Source organism: Drosophila mojavensis, unplaced genomic scaffold (genome assembly GCF_018153725.1).
Source record: "Drosophila mojavensis isolate 15081-1352.22 unplaced genomic scaffold, ASM1815372v1 contig_36, whole genome shotgun sequence".
NCBI lineage: Eukaryota > Metazoa > Arthropoda > Insecta > Diptera > Drosophilidae > Drosophila > Drosophila mojavensis.
In genome coordinates, this window is record NW_025318858.1 from 12,012,755 (window position 1) to 12,033,899 (window position 21,145).

At 34.2% G+C, this 21,145-nt stretch overlaps 1 protein-coding gene across 7 annotated transcripts in view; it reads left to right on the plus strand.

Moving 5' to 3' along the window:
* The window catches only part of LOC6576598 (AAC-rich mRNA clone AAC11 protein), a 67,066-nt gene that overhangs the window by 19,534 nt on the left and 26,387 nt on the right, over positions 1-21,145 (plus strand). For 4 of the 7 annotated variants that reach the window (XM_044008572.1, XM_044008571.1, XM_044008574.1 and 1 more), the window contains one exon: positions 20,137-20,184. The exons of the other annotated variants lie outside the window; for them this stretch is intronic. In XM_044008572.1, the coding sequence (XP_043864507.1) occupies positions 20,137-20,184 (48 nt within the window). The remainder of the gene's footprint in view (positions 1-20,136; positions 20,185-21,145) is intronic. 7 annotated transcript variants of the gene reach the window in all.

Genomic DNA, 21,145 nt, shown 5'->3' on the forward strand with positions numbered 1-21,145 from the left:
CAGCTCAGGGTCAGAGGCAGCTCAGAGCCGTTCCCGTTGCTAAAATACAAAACAAAAGCTCGTTAGCCAAGTTACAAATGAAAACTGAAAAACTGAAAAATAAAAACTGAATGTGACACGGTGCGAAGGTGTGGAAGCTATTCAAATGTTATATTTTGTGTGTGTGTGTGTGTGTGTGTGTGTGTGTGTGTGTGTGAAAGGTCGCCAAATGCAAATTGCTCTTTAGACTCTTTTTTTTTTTTCATTTTTATATAATGTCGCGATTGACATTTCTCATTTGAAAAACCGGCTCTGCTGCAACCGACCAACGTTTTTCTTCATAATGTATATACTCTTCTTCTTCTTCTTCTTCTGCTTTTTTTGTGAAAAACCTGTAGCAGTAAGTTTTTCAATATCAAGACACATTTAAAGCTTCATTAACATAATTGATGCGCCGTTGAGGCTGTTGTTGTGCGCCGCTGTGCTCTACCACCGTATTGTCTTGCGGGCAGAGCGAATCGCCGGACAGGTTTTCCGGCGCATGCGCAGCCAAACGCTGAACCGGTTTACAATTGTAAGCTATAAAGCTACACCTATCTACGTCTGTATGTATGCGTATACCTACCTAGCCCGCTTCACACATAATGAGCATCAGCAGCTGAAGAAAAAAAAAGTACCAACTGATCGCACACTATAATTTTCAATTTCATTTTGAAATAATGCTGACGAGCTCAGCTCAGCCTGAAAATGTGAGGTAGTAGTAGAGGAACCTCTGCGCTCATAGACTTCACTTTATTGGACAGTCGAAACGAAATCAGATATGCGAGCAAAAATAATGCAAACTGCACTCGATTTTTCACGGTGCAAAGTGGCTAGAGAGCGGTCGTTGCCAATTGGCTACTGTTTTAATGAGTTTATGGTTAGCAAATGATATGCGAGCGAATGGCAATCGAATTTAAATATATACAGTTAGTTCAAAAGTATGCCCGTATAGGAAAAACTATATCTAAATGCATTTTCCCTCAGTTAAAATACAAATTGAAAACAATCAATTACATTCGGTTGAGAAAATGTTAACAATTAACATTTCTTTAGCATCGCACAGATTAGACTCTGCATTGTGGCTGCCCACATTTATCAATAACAAAAGAATATATGAAGCCTTCTGCGACAAAGAAGAACACTAAAAGGCACATCAAAAGAATATCAATTAAAAGCTAAAAGCCGCTAGCCGTCGACCTAGACAAAGCCCATTTAACGGCAGCAGATAGACCTCATTGATTGGTCTCTCTCTCTGTCTCGCTCCTTAACCAAAAGACTGAGCTTTATACATATTCTTCTTTACAATGTATTAAAAGCCTTTATAAAGCTATTAATTATAAAATCTGTTAAATATTTATATGGGCAGCTGCTAAAATATTTTAATGAAATTTTGCGTTGCACGCGTTTTGCTTACATCAAAATGCCTAGGCGATATCAATCAACAATGAATATTTTATACCTATATATTTGGCTATCAACTTTGATTCTCAAGCGTATACAAAATTTATAAATGTAAATGAGTTGTCTTCACGAATATTAGATACGCTGCCAGGCCAGAATTTTTGTAGATCCTTTTTTTCAGCTAAAAATTGTTATTAATTAATAATTATTTTTTTAACTTTTGACTAGATTATTAACCTAGAAGTAATTTAATAATTCATTCTATATATATTATATTAAAAACTTTATATTGTTAAAACTTACATAGCCGTCTTCTGTCTAGTAACAGGTTCTACATGTGGAATATTTATGCATGTATTTATCTGAAGGAAATCGAATAAATAGAAATAGAATTACTAAAATCTTTTTACATTTTTAAGTAGAATGCAATATAAAATTATAGGTATTGAAGGTATAATTTACCAGAAATATTGAAATATTGAGAAATATTAGTGAAGTGCCACCACAATTTTTTTTTTTTTTTTTTTTTTTTTTTTTTAAGAATGTACTCTATCGAATGTTCTATATTAAACTACAAATATATATCTAGCATTTACGCTACGTCACGTATCACTTGGCTATATAATATTATCCACTGAAAGGGCATCAGATATATAAAAAAAAAAACACACGCACACACACACACACGCAGAATAGGCAGCAATGCCTCCTGGGCAAACAGGTTCCTGGGCCAGACAAAAGCCAGCCGCAAGGTATGCGCCGCATTAATAACATAAATGGCAAAGCCACAAAGAGAATATATATGTATGTATAGATATATATAAATATATATATATACACTCGTTTATCTCATGGTAGTCATACATAATGCAGCCGCAGAATCTATGTATATACAAAAGGCAATTTATTGTTACGCCAAGTAAAGTGCAGTAAAAAAGTGAAAAAGATAAAGAGCATGAGTAAGACAGAGGCAGGGATAGAGAGAGAGAGAGAGAGAGAGAGAGAGAGAGAGAGACAGCAAGGCCACCAAGAGTCAAAGTCAGGAACAGAATCAGAATCAGGGCCTAAGCTGCTGCTGCGACATAAAATTCAATTCATGGCAATTTTTCTTCAGTTTTGTGTGCGTTGCTGGTTACGTCTTAAAAAAAATCATATTTGATATTCAATATATGGCTGCAGGCTGTGCCATTCCGAGCCATACAATATAAATCAGCACTAAAATCAAGTGAAGGAGAATATAACCAGAGCGGAAGTTAAATTTAAACAGCACCAAAATGTTTATAGGACAAAGACTGCCCAGGGACTCAGGCATTGGCCTGGCTGGCAGCTGTTGCTCTAGGCCAAACAATGGGCTCACCGCCGAGCCTCTGCATTTCCACTAGCTGTTGTTTCTCTCTTCTTCTCTCGCACTTTTTGCAATGCCGTGGGCAATTGTTCCTTTAGGAAAATGTCAGCTCGGCATCAGTTTTCAGTTTTTTCGCTTGGCATTTGCCATGCTCTGTTTGTGGCAGATCTCTGTCCGATTGTTTGCCTTTCGTTCCACATGGAACAGTTGCAATGCCAAATATCAAGTCCACAGTGTACCATCCAAATATTAATTCTTTTCTCTGCGTTATTTTTATTTTCTTTTTTTTTCACTTTTTTAATCTCTTAACTCCGTTTATTTCAATGTCTGTCAATTGTTAATTGTTGTTGGGCAAACATGCATTGAAATGTGGCCAGCCACATGTTGCCAATATTGTCAGTATTTAATTAAAATTGAAAAAAAAACAAGCTAAAAGAATCTGAAATCGTCAGCGTCAGTTGGAAAGTTTTAACGTGGCGTAAAATTCGTAGATTCAAGAGTTGTAAAATTCAATTTCGAGTAATAATTCTGATTGGTTAATATATTATATATTATATATATATATATATTTAAACTATATATATATATATATATATATATATATATATATATATATATATATATATAATATTTAATATAATTTTTTTCTTTCTTTTTTTCAAATTTTTCAAATAATTAAATAAATGAAGTAAATAAAATAAATGTTTCATATTTTATTCTCTTTGCCTTTTTGAAACGACTTTTTACTTTTTTATTTTTACTTTTAATATTTGTATTATCTTTTCGAATATTTTCAGTCTTTAATTCTGTGAAAGGTTGTTTTAAAATGTTTTTGTAATTGTGTATTATTTGGAATATTAATATCATTTATTTGTTTAAATATATATATTTATGTGATATTTTATTAATTATTTATTTTTAATATGTTTTATTTTTTATTTTATTTATTTATGTTTTGTACATTATTTACTTTTTCATTTTTATTAATTATTTTCAACATTAGTTTCTTTTTCATTATTATTATTTTTTTTTTTTTTTATAAATTTAAATTTTTTAGATTTTTCAAATATTTATTTTGATTTTTAAAATATTTTAATAATAATATTTTATAGTATTATTATTATTTATTATATATTCGCCAAGAAATTCTAGACGAGCATCCCGTCATTTAGGCTGCTCATTAAAAACTATTTAGAAATTCAGCAATGGAGTAACTCCATCATAATTTTCATCTGCTCTAATAATAAAGCATTCTTGTCCATTTAATAGATTTCCCTCATGCATTATACGTTCTCTGCAAAGTCACGCCCTTCGCTAGAATCTACGGCAATTGCACTTCAAAGTAACCGCTCTATATCATGTGTGTACATATAACACCTTAAACTCTTAACCGAAGCTCACCCAGTTCCATTTATTGGTCTTCTAATTAACAGTCTGACCTTAATCACTTAAGAGTTTACATAACTGCCAACTGGCAACTGGCCTCAACTCCCACTTGCTGCAAACACGCTAATTGTTTGCCGGTTGACCCGCCCACAGCTGTCCCAAAAGCGTTTAATTGCATAATGAAAATTATTTCTTTTGCTGACGTAATTAACACACATTTTACACCAAACTCAAGAAAACTGTGTTGCAATCTAGTAACATAGATAAGATAAGGCAGCTGCTGACAGATAAGATCTAGTAGCATAGCGTAATATCTTAAAACGTACGAAACGAATTCAAAGTCAACAACATGACCAAAACATGAAGCAAATTTTCAGTTGATCTCAAGTTTTGGCCACGCGCAACGCCACTAAAAATATTTAACCTTATATAGAACGAGTATCCAAATTTGGTCAGGCACACGAAACGAATCGAAAAGGAATTCAAGTTTTTCGTTTAGGTGACAATTTAAATGTAGATCTGTCAATAGGTATTACTTTGGTATTTTATGGTGCTAGGCGTGGGCTGAAAACTGAAAATATAGATACATACATATGTTTATTGTATATTTAACTCTATGGAGCGAGTCTCTGGGCATCTATCAATTTCCGCCTTTCAAGCGTACCATCAATATAATGCCCACAACTTCATATCGTCTGCAATTAGCTGACAATTTACAGACGCCACTGAAACGCAGACAATGCCACGCTCTGTGCTCGCCAGCTCGCTCAGTCGGCGACGACCCCAACACTCAGTCAGGGTCAATGCGTTGCAGGCCCCAACAGCAGTTGTCAGTGGAGAAAAGATCACACGGACATCACAGCCCAAACTAAAGAGATGAAAGTCGTCATATTTACGTACATATATGTAATCGACAGATAATTTTATGATAATGCTAATAACAGCTTACATATGAAATGAACCCAGACGGAAATACTGCATCCCAATTAAGACCTTCAAAGTTCGCCGGCCTCTATTTGTAATATATACATATATAATATATACATATCTGTCTGTCTGTGTGTCTTTGTATGTGTCATTTATAGGCGCCTCCTATATTTTGCCATTTTGTTCACACTTAATTAATTGTCCAACTGGACATATCCATATATATAATTTATACGGTATCTATATCTTACGTTATGAGGTGGGTGTTGGTTCTGGCAATCGGGAAGTCAATTTAATTTCATACTTTTTCCTATATCTACTTTTCATGCTATTCCAATATTTGAATACAACTTAAGTTGTCAGTTTTACTTAATCATATTTAATTTTGTTTTCTCTTTCCAGGTAAGTGCGCATAAAGCTTTTGACTTGACTTTTGTTGATCGTAAGTTTGCATTATATATATATTTTAAAATATATTTTATATTTATATGTATATATTATTCTGAGCTGACAAATTTGAAATTGTTTATGGTTCTCCTTATCGATCGATCAATCGCTATGAGTAATAATAAGGAAGCACTTTAGCCGCTATCGGTGGGTTCACAAGTGAGTCGCCTCGAAAAGGTATCGCGTGAATGGCTCTTACCGTTGTGTTTTTTGATTATTTGATTAATTAGTTGGGCTGAGCCCAAGTATGCAGGAAGTTATTAACAAGGCATGCAAAGGCACCATATAAGAGATGCACTCACACAGTTTGCCAGAATGGGGAAGGCAACAGCGAATATATACAAACAATTGTGGTGAGACCATGTTATGTGTGTGTGTGTGTATGCGTGTGTGGGAGTTAATCAATTAACCAGCATGGAGCAAAAGAGAAAGGAAGACCATGAATAAATACCAAGTGCGGGAAATGAGAGCAGAGCTAATAACAATATACACAATAATAGATCAAAGACAGCGTACCTTGACTCCACGGTGTTATATAAAATCATAATTGTAGCAGAGCTAATGAAAAAACTGAGATTGTATATGAATTAATGCAGTAAAGAAAGCGATTATGCTTAAGGAATCTTTACAAGTCTTTAAATGAGATATAAAAAACTAGTTTGGCTAATGATGGCAGATTAAAATGAAGGAGCTTTTATGTTAAGTTAAGTTAAAAAGTTTAAAAGTGCTGCGAAAATAAAAGCACATTTTAATATGATAAAGTATTCGAAATTGTGTAAAAGAGGTTTTTAAAATTTCTTTCTGTGTTATTAATATTATCAGAAGTTACGTGTTTGTGTTTCCTAAGAAACGTCGTTAAAAATCTTTAGCAAAATCTTTAGCAAAATCAGTAGCAAAAGAGAAAGGGTAATAACAATCAAGTTTTATTATCTATATCGTATAGATAACACTTAGAAAATGTTTAAAATTTGTAAAAGGCGTATTTCGTAGTCGAGCAGTCTCGACTAGAGCTTTCTTACATGTTTTTTAGCAACTGTTCGAAATTCTGAGCCAACCAACGACAGCTATATATACCATTTGATTTATTTGTCAAGAAATGTTTCTTTTAATAATTATATAATTAATTATATAATAAATATTAACTCATTAATATGGGCAACTTCTCAATTAAAATTAGTTTTTTAAAACTTTTTTTTTTTACCATATGCAAACAAATGTTTTTCGTTTTGTTTTTTAAACCTATCTCATCACGCTCCAAGCACATAATTTCCAAGACCAATAATCAACTAAACAACGTGTACCTTATTTAGAGAATATCATTAGACACAACTCCACACTTTGGATCACAGATGCCCCCGTCAGGTAAATGCCAAAGCATCAAACCGCCAGGTCGAGCGTTCATCGACTTTCACATGTTTCTCTCAACAACTTGCATTGAGTTTTGTTTATGGCCTCACGATTTTACGCTGTATGTGTGTGTGTGTTTACAAAAAGCAGAAGACGCTGCGTGGCTTGTGCAAAAATTACTTTCATTTTCAGTCTCGCTGGGGCTTTTAGAAATTGTTCAGTGAAAATTGCATTAAATTGTGGACACTGGCCCGCATTGCTAACGACTCATTGACAAACTGCCAACTGCAAACCGACTTTAGATGTGAGTCGAACGTGTGGACAACAGTCGAGGATTTAAGGCACTGCCACACCCATCGACTCCCACCATGACAGACAGATGTGGCCGGCCGGGCAAGCAAAGTGTGTCATGCAAATTGTCGTGAATGTCCGACTGTTTGTATATCTGTCTGCCTCCCTCTTTCTCTCTCTCTCTCTCTCTCTCGCTCTCTGTCTGTGTGTAATTTGATATTGTCATTAAGTTTAGTGTGCGCACTCGAGTGTGGCCCAAAGAGCTCTCTGACAAGGAAGTATCTTAGTATCTTTTAGTATCTCTTACACTCATGCACTGCACTTGACAGCCACTATTATGTTACTGTCAAGTGGGTGGCTGTGGGCGGATGGCCGACTGTCATGCATTATGCATGCCATGGCGCTCATTAGTGGGGCTTGTTGTTGGACAGGCTCTGCAGTTGAGGCCACTTTTAATGGGCCAAAAAGAACAATAGACTTAAATTGCTCTGGGGCGCATTCACGCATTGGCAGCTACGCTGCGTGACCAATGCCAGCTTTTAAATACTTCGCTAAACATTGACTGTGGGTGTTGTGTAGCCGAGGCAATTGGCTTAACGGGCAGAGGACAGTTATTATATACTCACACACGTTGAATGCCTAAATGGCATTACGGAGTATCTGTTAGTCGGGCACAATCAATAGTAGCAAAATGTAAGAAAATGTAATATGCCTGAATGAGAGATATATGTCTTTATAAGACTTAAAATTGAAGAAACTTCTGGCTTTATCTCACTTCAAACCGTAGATACACCCATTCGAATCGAATCGAATCCACATTGCCTGTCTAAATTGTACATATCTGATATCATTCAAGTAGGAATGCAATTTACAGAGTATCTCCTAGCCTATCACACGTAATGCTCAAAGCACACAAATCTTAAAAAGAAAATCTTAGGCACTGAGTTTTAAAAGCTCTTCCACTTATATATATTTCCCAGAGCTGTTTACAGCGTATCTGAAGTCGAGCATGCTCATATACTCACAAGCTGAAAAACTGCTTCGGATCAGTAAAATCCAAATTCCATATTTCTACAATATTTGATAAACAGCCAAAAAAAATCATTCACTGGAAAGTCTTTAGGCTTCATCTTTACGCACTTACAGCGTATCGCCACCGTCAAGCAAACTCGTTCCAATTACTTTCAACTTTCCATTGCTACGCACAACTGCTAAATTAGCTGGAAAATCTCAAAGTCGTCTTCACTTTCATAACATCATCAAGTTGACGCTGCGTTTTGTTCTCCTCACAATTTTCTACTCAATGACAAAACTTTTAAATGGTTTTCGCCTTTGAGCGATTGCAGCGCGCGCAGCAGCCTCAAGCACTTTACTTAAAATGTCAAATGTCAGTTTTTCAACAATTTTTTCGGTATACGAAAAAAATATGACAGAAATTGTTACCCAATGTTGAATATGATTTCGCAAGTGCCTAGGCTAGCATAGAAATTATCTAGCTCTTAAATGAAGAATGACACTTTTAGTGGCCCATTGAAATGACAATTGAGTGCGGAGCTAAAAGCGGCACAAGAAGTGCTGACAGCTTGCCAGTTAACGGCTGAAATGTGAAAGCAACTAATTGGATTGGATATACCCAGTACTACTCTGCGAAGAGTTTTTTTTTTTTTGGTACCAGCAGACCAAACATGATATGTGTGGACAGTTTTCTGCTAATATATTGTGGAACTGCTTCTCGAAACCAGTTCCAAATTGAAACATTCACAAGTGCGCGCATTAGAGCAGTTGTACATAAGCAAGATGAAGAAGAAGATGTACTAGTTGAAGCAAGCAAATTTAATAATGAGCTGAAATTATTTCTCATAGCATTATGAGCTAGTTCTTTTAGTTAAAATATAACTTTTTTTCTAGTCCAATTCTAATTTTAAGAACTAGTTCTGTTTAAACCTTCCTCCTCAGTTGGTTGGGTTATTAAAACACAGATCAGTTCCAGTATAATATTCAAATTTATATTCAGAGAACAAGTTTTTATTCAGAATATAATTGTAAACTATTTCATAATATTCAACGCGATTGAGAGCAGAAAATTCTCGTGCGATGAATAAATTCCTCAATACATAATGAGCTAGATCTATGAAATAGTCAAGTTTGTTAGTTTCGTTCTACGTTCCATCGAATATTTAAATCTTCAAATTTTATTTGCAGCATTTAAAATTCCATTTTATTCAAAAGTTCGTCAAAATTAAATTTAAAGAAAACAATTTTTTTTTAATATTGGTTTGAATAATAAAAAATATTTTAAAAATGATCAGTTGTACTATAAAAAGTTTTGTAAACCCGAACGAGTTTGCTTACATAACAACTGCTCCATATTCAAAATGAATTTGGAGCAGAAAAAAAAACAATTTCTAAAATATTTCACAGCTTGAAAATCACATAATATATAAACAAAATAATACAAAAAGATCACTAGTCAACAATCTCCAGTTGCAAACATCAATCAATATGCATATTCAATAAAAACGCAGTCATAAATCTGTTATATAATGCGATGCGATGCGTTATGTGATTGTTATGGTCGACAACTGTTAAAAGCACGCTCAAACAATGCCAACTGATTCAAATCGGAATATGCTTAAAAAACATGCTTCATAGTCTGGCTACGTCTAGTTATCCATTTTACGATTGCCCGGATTAACAATAAAACACAAAATTTATGCACTCGTCTGCCAAGCAAGACCGCAGCAAAAAAAAAAAAAATAAATAAATAAATAAATAAATAAAAAATAAAAAAATAACATATATATATATATAAAAAAAAAAAAAAAGACTGTTATATATCGAAAAAATGAAAATACCATAAAAACAAACCGCAGGTATTTTAATTTTTTTTGTTTAAATACCAAAAGAAAAAAACAGACTCTGTACCAATGTCATGATAGCGCAATTTGCAATTTACAATTTGCATCCATGAGATGCACTATTTTCACGCTTTGGTAGCCATCGGGTGCATTTTTCACAAATTTGCATACAAATCACGTATCATTTCGCTGGCCGCGTGCTGTATTTATAATTGCATTCATTTGCCAAAAAATTAAAAAAGCGACTATACAAATTAACACATGTGCATAAATATATATACACACAAATATATACATATATATGTATATATTCACATTTTATTATGAAGCAAAACACTTTTGGTGAATGAATTTGCGTCATTTGGCGCTTCGGGGCGTTGGCATTACAGTGCACTTCTCATTCGGTTTGAATTCATAGATGATTCACTTTATTTGCCTCTCGCTGCTTTAAGTTTGCCCCTTAGCCCCTCTGTCACTCTGTCCAGACACTGACACAGACACATATGAGTAATCGGAGCTGTTAAAACTGAACGCTTTATGGAAATTAATGGCATATAAAATACTTTCGCTCGTGTGAGGAATTCTTTTTTAGTCTCTGGTTTTTTTCTAACTGTTTGCACAGCTGCTGAGCATCATCAATTAGTCATAGTTGTATGAGCGCTTGTGGGCGTATTGCGAATTGTATAACTGACTATTGTAACGTCTGTCTGAGGTTTCTTTACTTTTCTTACTAAGCTGTGATATTCATTTCGCTAAATGCTCATTGCATGCAACTCAAATTTGTATCAATTTCAATTGAGTACAAAATGCATTTAAATGCTGGCGCAGATAAGCAGAGATTCAGCAGACATGTCTGACTTTTATGCAAGTTGTAGTAAAAATTTTAATATTTTTAAATATTTTCATAAGTTATATTATGTAATAAATATCTGGATAAAATGCGATTTTCTATATATATATATATATATATATATATATTTTTTTTTTTTTTTTTTTGTTCTAAAAAATAATCTCATAAATTTAAATGAAATATTTAGCTTATCTATGTATAATAATTAAATATTGCAAAAAAAATTACAATAAGAACTTCACTTTTTTAAGATGTATTTCCCTCGTTATATTATACCTATTTTATTAAATAATTCAGAAATCATATAAATTGAAATAAACATCTCAATTTAATGCAATTTTTCATTAAATAGCTTATAAAAAAAATTTTTTTTTTTTTTCATTTAAAATAAAATACCTAAAATAATTGTAAAAATTCCACAACTTGCACAAACAGCTTCATTTCCCTGAAGTATTCGCCAACAATGTCTAACAAAACTTAAAAATGCTTCAAAAAATAACAAAAATAAACTTGACTCTGGCTAACAACAAATTTGGCCTTAAAACGTGGCCAAGTTGAAATTTTCAACCACATTTCTTTTGCAGCAACAATTAAATTAATTAAATTTACGCTTTTGGCGCATTTAATTGAAAAATAAATCGCTGTAGTAGAAGAAGCAGTAGACAACAAAAAAATACAACTTCATTTCAAGAGGAGCAGTGAAATTTGTGAACAACAGCAAACAAAACACAGAGCACTTGAGTAAAGCATCTTCAAACGCTGTGCTCAACGGGGCGACAATAACAAAATGTATATATATATACGAACATAAATATATATATATATAAGTTTAATATTCATAAAGCAAAAGCAACAACACTGCGACAATAATGACAATTGCATAAGGCCAAAAACTCACAGAGACCGAGTTGTTCACCCCTTTATTTGTTCGCTTGGGCAATCATGGCGAGTAGTGCCAGATACATAGTCAGATAATATTACAACAACAACAACAACAACAACGATGGGGGGCACAGCCTGCAGCTTCTTCTTCTTCTTCATCATCATCATCCTCCATCTATTTCTTCTTCATATTATTATCATTATGATTATGATTATTTCGTTCATTATTTGTGTCTGTGTGCGCTGTTGACACTCTGACATATTTCCAGATATGCCAACTTTCCCAAGTTTCTGTTTTATATTTCTTGCCATCATTTGGCAACGTATTTAAAGTCATTTGAAACGTGTTAATGTGCCTTTCGAGCTTCTCTGCTTTTCAGCATTACGCCATAGCCCAAACCCAAAAGAAAAAAAAAAAAAAAGTTATATATATAAGACAAAAGAAAAATAAACCTGGTCAGCTCTTTGCTTTAATTGTAGCTCAAAACTTTCGCAAGTGAAATTTCTGGCAACTAAAAAGTTTGAATTTGCTTTTTTTTCATTTTCTGGCCTTGTCTAGTGCTAAGAGTTGGCTTTGATGGTCATTGTCGAAAAGGTTTCTATGTTAATTAGACAAAAAGCTTTTCTGTGAATGAGCTTGAATTTATGATTATGTTATATATGTATATGCTTCAAGAACTTGGCAAGCAACTAGAGTTGAGTAACTGTATTCTATTTTAATTACTATTGTTATTATTATTGTTATTACTATTATTATTACATCAAATGTTTTACGAATAATCCAAAGTCATGCAACTGTCTTTGTTATATTATTGAATTACAATTCGCAACTCAAGCTGCAGCTACTTCGCTTGGTTTTATATTATCAATTTATAATCATTTAACAATTGAATTCCTCTTTTATCTACAAACAACTTGAAATGATAAATGGACAAACATGTTATGCCCATTTCAAGCAATTTCACAATTTGCTGCATCATTTTCATTTGGCTTGTAGGAAAATTGTTGTAGAAAATTTGCCGCTTCTTTGGTTTTTCACAAGTGACAGCAGCTCTCCTGAATTGTGGAACAATTTTTTACACAGATTCTGTTTTTTTTTTCTTCTCATTTTCATTTTTGTTTTGGCACCCCGACTTTGACATTGACACAACAACTTTTACCAACCTCAATTACAATCAATCACATATGTTGTATTATGCTGTTTGTTGTTGTTGTTGCTGCTGCTGCTGCTGCTGCTGTTTTGGCTGTGTGCCAAATGGCCCAGAGCGTTAGAGACGTGCGTGTTTTGGCCAAATGCCTACGGCCAGAAATTACAATAATGATAAACACACTCACACACACACACACTCACACATCCAACTGCCAACAAAGCAAAAGTTTTTGGTCTTAAGCAAAAGCAACGTTTTAGTGTGGCAAAAATTTCATTTATCATGTAAGCTTCCTCCACTTTGATACCAATGACAAAAGACTGTCGCAGCCTTTTCTTAACGATGATGCGGCCGCCGATGATAATGATAATGTTAATGATAACGATAATGATGACGTTCGTTGGTGCTGATAAATCTCTTGGACACAAGTTGCAGCACATGTTTTGGGAGCACACTTTTCCTGCTCATCAAGATTTCACTCTCTCTCTAGGCGATGGCTAACTAGATGGCTGAAATCAACTTGTTTTCGCCACGTCGCAAATGTCATTTTTTTGGCTCTAATCGACCGAAACTTGACCAGTTTTTCATTTTCGTTTGCGGAAAAGCGTTGAGTTTTATATATATGTACAAGTATGTATAAAAAAAAAGTATAATACGCACAAAAATTTTAATTATTAATTGCTTGACCATACTTAAAATAAAATGCGAAGCAATGAGGAGCAGGAAGTTGGGGAAATACGGCTTATGAGAAAGTTAAAGTCTTGTTTGCAAACTTTTATGCCTGCCAACATATTTATAGCCATCAAGTCTGATAATCCCAAGTAAATGTCAATTAAATTTTATACACAATTACGCATAGATTAAAAATATTAAAATGCACAATAATAAAAGGAGAAAAACTAAAAATATATAATATATAAAAAAATATATAATATATAAAAAAATATATAATATATAAAAAAATATATATATAATTTTTAATTTTCCACAAATAACAAATTCATTTAATCATAAATAATAAATAATAGAAATAATTTCATTTTACTGTATTCCTTTACTTCTTATTAAAATTTATAAAATAGCATACTGCTTCGAATATTTTTGACTTTACAAAGTGAAAAGAAGACTTCAAAAAAAGTTTTGTTTTAAATAATAATATGAAAATATATGAATTGAATTTGCTTTACATTTTATATTGGATGTTTTATCAAACCAATAATATGTAAAATAATATATTGCAACTAAATTTGATTTTCATTTGCTTATTAATTTATATATTCCTTTAAAAAACAATACGAAAAAATTAAGAAGGTATCTGAGAAGGAAATGAATTTCGTATAAATAAAATATATGACAATCCAAAAATCAAATTATTAAAATATCAATCAAAGACAATCAAAAGAAACCATCAGCTCAGCCACAGAAAACCGACGATAGTAAAAACTAAGCGATAGTTATATAACACATGTTAATCTTATATAACTACTACGAAAATACATATTCATCACAGACGTTTTGGCCTCAAGTGAGCCACTTGAGATAGCATACTATGCCGCCCATAAACAATGCATAAAAATCAATGAAGCTTACGAAATGTTTACCGCCCATTAGCACATCATAAAGCAGCATAAAGAGAAGAGAGCACTGCCGCCGTGCACTTTTCTCACGGGCACCTCAAGTGTCTCAGCCTTGGGCGCGGTCCCTCCCTCGGTTTCAGTAGCCACACACACACACAGACTCACACAGATATATTATCGTAGAGTGCGGGTCCTTCAAGTGCACATGCTAATCAGCTGAAGAAATATGAGACGTTTCGCTATATGACATATGTGACAGGCCGTAAAAATAAAAACACACACACATGTAAGACTTCGCTTCGGTTGGGAGTGCACACTTGTTGTAAGTGCCACAATATCATCATTTAAAGGTACTTGCGGCTAGTTATATGGCTTTCACTTAGAAGTACCTACAAAATGTTGCCACCTTCACTGGGTCAGTGCAATGAACTGGGCAACAACGATACGGCCCACTCGGAGCAGGCACATCTGATCCCCACACATTTCCGCAGTAGTTGAAAAAGTTAAGCATATTATATTCTTTTGAGTGACTGACTAATGAATACCCTGACCATGAGACATTTATATAAACTTGACAAAATTGTATTTGATTGACTGAAGAATACCCTGCACTTAGGTATTCTAAATCTTTGGTATCTGACTTTAGTGTAAATAAAATATTTATGAGAGCATGTTTTAAAAATATTTTGTGAATACCAAGCTTTTAGTTGTTCTAATTTTACCTATATCAAATCTGGGTTATATTAGTTTTGTAGTATTACTGATTGATGAATACGCTACAGATAGCTCGGATTTGACTTATATGAAATATTGTCATGAGAGCAAATGAAAATATGCACTTAATTCTGAATCGACCTACGGAAAATCTTGATCTACATATATATTATGGCGATTACGATATCCAAAACTATAATTAAATATGTATGCCTTATACTTACTTTGATATCGACCTACATCACATTTTGGCTATATGGCTTCATACCTAATGAACACGATCTATCAAAATTCTTATACTCGAAAGAGCATAGGGTATTCAAAAAATCAATAAACTGCACCCACAGACCTGGCAAGTACTTTAATTATTTATAAATATTAAGGAGCTGGAACCGGACATGTACTGAAAGAATCAGTACATTGTTATTCCGGTTGATGTGGCATTTGTTGTTGTTGTTGTTGTCGCTATTGTACAGCAAATGAAGGTACCAAATTTCTAAGGAACTGCTGCAGGTGCTCTGAGGACAACGGGCGACATTCTGTCATTAAGGCGCTGCCACTCCGTTCACCGTGATGTCTCTTCTCTCTCTCTCTTTTTCTCTCTCTTTTTCTCTCGCTCTGTGTGTGTAAGCGAGTTTCTTCTTTTTGCAGACAATTTGTCTTTCTTTCAATCTTTTTGGCATGCATTACCCTTAATGAACTGCGCTCAGGGTTCGACAAGGTATGGTGTACGCTACCTGCATAATTTCGAGGCGTATGCGAACGCGCGTTGTTCGTTGCATTGAAACGGCGAGCGGGCTTCAAAACCAGGCGGCGCTATTATAAATAATTGCACAAGAAAAATAGGTAAAAGAGCGCAAAGTTTCTTACAATCTCGACGAACAACGGTCCAAGAACAATGGAGAGCCATTCACCTGGCACAGTTCTCACGGCGTTGGCGCTGTGGGTAGGCAAAAACCTGAGCAGAACTACGTTTCGGTTAGGTAGGTGTTTACTTAAAGGAAATGGGCGGCTAACAGAAGAGAGAGAGAGAGAGAGAAAAAAGATGTTGAGAATGAGAGCAAGCGAGAGAGAAAGGCTGATACGTAAGTGCGATAAAACTGAGAGAATTAGGTGTAAATACGAATGGACTAGATAGAAGAACGGATTAAAAGGGCTGCGCTTTAAATATGAGATCAACTGCCTATCACCTCTTATCTACTAGTGTTAAATTGTAAAGAACAAAAGTGAAAGTCTATAATCAAAAGAAATAGAGAAGAAGAAAGAAAGATCTGCTTGAAAGTGAACCTAGATTAGCAAGTGCTGAAAAGGTAGGGGAAATGTACATAGAGAAAAGTTGAAATAGAGCGAAAGCGGGAAGAGAAAACAGGAAAATTAAGTGAAATTTTCAATGGAAAATTTTAAACAGAACTATATTACAGACCTGTAATACTTATAAATATAGGTTGTTATTCATAGTTATTATCTTTATATATCCCATATAATAATTATTAATGCAGTCGACTCTGGATAATTCAAAATGGCAAGAGGATCAGTTTTCTTTTCGATTCACACAGAAATTCAAATTATCGAGAATTATCGAGACCGATTTTTTTTTTCAAGGGTATAGAATTTTTTTCGATCTATCACGATTTTCGATTCACAATTATCCTACATAGAAGCACAGTTCTTATATATAATAGCATATGGCCACTTTTAATTATCATTTTCCATCCTCTCATAAATTATATCTATTTATATGTATATCCTTTTACCATATCCTTATATCTATTTATACGTCCAACAAACTGTTTCTTCAAACATAAAATTGTGTACCACACAAATAGCACATCCCATTCAGCAGCTTTATAGACAGCGAAGAAGAGCCTTACACCTGACTGACTAACTGACTGACTGACACCTCAATGAACTGCAATGCAAATCAGTCAAAGTCAAAGTCAAAAAACCCATTTGCTGGCCAATGCACAAACGTCGAGAGCGATTGATAATCAAAAACCAGCTACGAAATTTTCAAAATACTAAACGAATTTTTCAAAACAAAACAAGTGGAAAGCCGTAAAGCCAACAACAACTGCAAAGTCAAAAACAATGATTGACAGGAAATTTAATTGAAGCATTGAACCTGGCTAACAAATGCAATCGCGTATGATGGGGAATGGGGAATGTGGAGAGGGGGCAAGGCAAGTTACACGTGGCTTATCTACCGAGTTGACAAACTTTTACGTCGTTTGTCAACGCAGCGTTCAATCAACTGAAATTTCTCTCTCTCGACGTCCAGACGTAGTAGTGCAGAGTACAGAGTTATGATGACAAAAGAGCTGGCTAACTGACGTTTACACTACCTGTTAGCTGGGCTAATTTGATAAGGGTATGAAACGAAGGGATGCTCGGGCTGACTAAGCAAGCAGGGCGAGCCACACATATCAAGATAAATGACACGAGCTTTGACCACAGGAGCTCTGTATATGCTCTGCGCGGTGAGTTCAGAGCTGTATACAGCGGTCAATAGCGGCACAAATTTGGACAGTTTGCTTCTTCTCTTGATGTATGAGGTGTAGGGTTACTCAGGCGAAGATATTAATATAATTTTTTAAATATAGCACGTAGCCGCACGAATGAAAATATACTCCAATAAATAAGTATTAATATAAATATATAGACCTCTGAATATATGATTATAGTGTGTTACTATATATATAATATATATTCCATATTAAGTCCAATTCGGACTGTCTCTCTCTTTCTCGCTCTCTCTTTCTCGCTCACTCTCTCTCTCTCTCTCTCTCTCTCTCTCTCTCTCTCTCTCTCTCTCTCTCTCTCTCTATCTCTCTCTTTCTCTCTCTCTCTCTCTCTCTCTCTCTAGCTCTCTCTCTCACACTCTTTCTCTCCCTCTCTCTCTCTCCCTCTCTCTCTCTCTCCCTCTCTCACTCTTTCCCTGTCTCTCTCTCTCTTTATGATCGAGCATCTAAATCATACATCTAACAGCAGAGAGGATTTTTATTTTACACTCAATAATTGATTCTTAGCTCAAGCACTTCTCTAGATTTGAGGTGACCTATATAAGGGCTACACTGTTGCAGGCCTGATTCAGTCGAACCCCGGCTGGTCGGTTGTGCAGTGCAGTGCAGTGTTTTACCTTCTGCTGTTTTCTGGTAAATATTTAATAAGAAAAATAATATGTATTGTATATTGTAATAATATTTGTATAAGTTATACTTATAAATGTAAGGAATTATTTTATTATATTTTATATTTATTTTAGTTATAAGATAATAGTCATTATAAGACAGAAAAGAAGTCATATAATCATTAACTTGTTCACAATAACCATTAAATATTACTGCTCAACAAAATACACAAAGAAAGAGGATCTCTAACATGTTAGACATTTAATTTAATTCCTAAGAATTTATGTAATATTAAAGCTCGTCAAAATCAGAATCCAACCAAACATTTTCTATAGAAACAATATTGTTTACAAATAGAATGAATAAAGAAGATTCTCAATATATAAAAATCTTGTTTAAAAAATGTAAAAATAAAATATCATTTAGAATTATTGAAATGTCAAATCGACCTAATAAACAAAAGCATTAAAACGTTTTATTTAAAATAAAATTTGCTGTCTTATAAATCCTTCTAGTGAAACAAAGAATTTGATAGACAGAACAAAAAACTGTTCCAACTCTTCGTCCAACAAATTCATTGTTGCAATAGAACATATAATTCCCATACTTTCTCGAGTACCCCTAATGTGAATTTCGATGCTGTCGCACTTGACAAGTGAACCCATTTATGCTGGGCCAAGTCGAATGCTCTCAAATAATAGACGCACTCATGAAAGCGCCCACTTGTCAACCGAAATGTTGAAATGCTGCGGCAGCTTTTGTGGCGCATTTAACACGAAGTTACGCTTCAGGCTCTAATAAGGCAAGAATAAGCGTTAGCATTTGCACGCAAAATGTCTTCGCACCTTTGTTTGTACAGCTAAAAGTAGCTGGGAGAGCTGCAGATATGTGTATGTATATATATATACATATATATATTTTCACACTAAACGCCGCTGCGCCATTCGCTTCCTCAAATATGAACACGAAACAGAAAAAAAGCCGCGCTGAATGTGTATTTAAATTGCTCATCAGTTAATTCTAATTTGCATAAACAATTAAAAGCAGGCGAAAAATAAAACATAACAGACACACACACACACACACACACATTCAAGTGAAAAGCAGGCGGTGCTGTGGGGTGTGTAACGTAACTGAAATACGAAAATACTGTGGCAGGCAATCTAGTGACAAATAAGTCGTCGCTGGCACTTGACTCGTTCGCTATTAAATTTTTGCTGTTGTCACTAGCTGTTCTCGTTCCACTTGATTTCTTTATAGAACTCGTTTTTAAGGTGTTTAATAAATACATTTTTTAATTCTTCTTATTATTATTATTATTATTATATTTTTTTTTTGTAGCATTTGACAATTTATTGCAAATTTTTATGAAACTTATATTTAATAGAGTTCTGCTCAAATCCCACTTAAATTTTTTGACTGTCTATTGAGCTATATAAATATATTTTAAGCCTATTGTTCGCGTATTAATTTCAAGTACGCCATAAGCTGGTCAATTAACAGCCAAGATTTTGATTTGATTATTTATTTTGCATATCAATCGAAACTCGTTTCAATTGTTGCAATAAGTAAAGATTTTGAGATTTCTTTTTTTTTTTCTTGTGAATATAATTAACATACATGTATTTATTAAATATTTAAAATGTTTATATCTAATGTATTTTTGCTTAATATACAAATTTACTCCCACTAATATTTTTTCGATTTTTTGTTCTCCTTTTTTCAATTTCCTAGCTTATAGATAAACTCTAGCTTAACAAATATTCGTTAGTTTTACATATTTTAATTAATATTTTCTGTTGCTCTCTTTGCAGGTGAGTGTCAACAATAACTACAAAAATGCCCGACAGCTAGTTTTACAGGCAAGTCTTACATATATATACACACATACACAAAAAAAGGAGCTAGACTGAAAAAATTGAAAACATTTTCCAATTCAATGCGCTAGCTCCGCTGCCAATAGGCCGTCAGCTCTTATCAAGATGCATTCGAACAAGCCAATTTAGCCATGGACAAACACCCCCAATCCCAACTTCAATCCTTGAACTGCGCCAACTGCAGTCAAACTATTTTTTCTCGCTGCATTTGGTGCTGCGAAATGTTTGCCAATTTTGTTTGGGTCTGCGATAAGACAGCAAAAATATGACAGCACGAAATGAATGAATGAATTCGCAATGAGGTTAAAATAAAACTAAAAAACTTATACAAAAAAAAAAAAAAAAGAGAACTGGCGTGCAGTTCTTTGCCCCGCCACCCATTGCCAACAGCCCCTTGGTTCGTGTCTGCTGAAAAGACCAAAGAGAAGCAAAAAAAATAAAAATAAAAATATGAATGCTGTCGCTCGCATATGCTGAGCTGCTGCTGCTGCTGCTGCTGCTACGTGTTCATGTTAAATGTCATAATCAGACGTAGTGACACACACGCACACACACACACTTACATATACAAACACCAACTAAAAGTATCTGTAGATACTTTGTAGCCGCTCTCAACATGTTGCATAAATGTAAACAGCATGCGAAATGACTTTGCCTTCACCATTACAGAAGGGGGCGTGACCTCAGGCAAACTTCACTTACATACTTACTTAGTTGTTGCTAATAGTTATATTATATATATATACTAGGCAAAAGTTTTCAAGTTTTCAGTATTTTTTTTTTTTTTACTTAAGCTGTCGTCAATTGCAGGTCGTAAAACACATTTGAAATAAAAGATACATCTAGCCATAATTTCTGCAGATTTATGCAGTGGCTCACACAGCAGACAGACCCAAAAAAGGCCAGCGACGACAATCGCATCATTTTCAGCAAGCCCGCATGACGC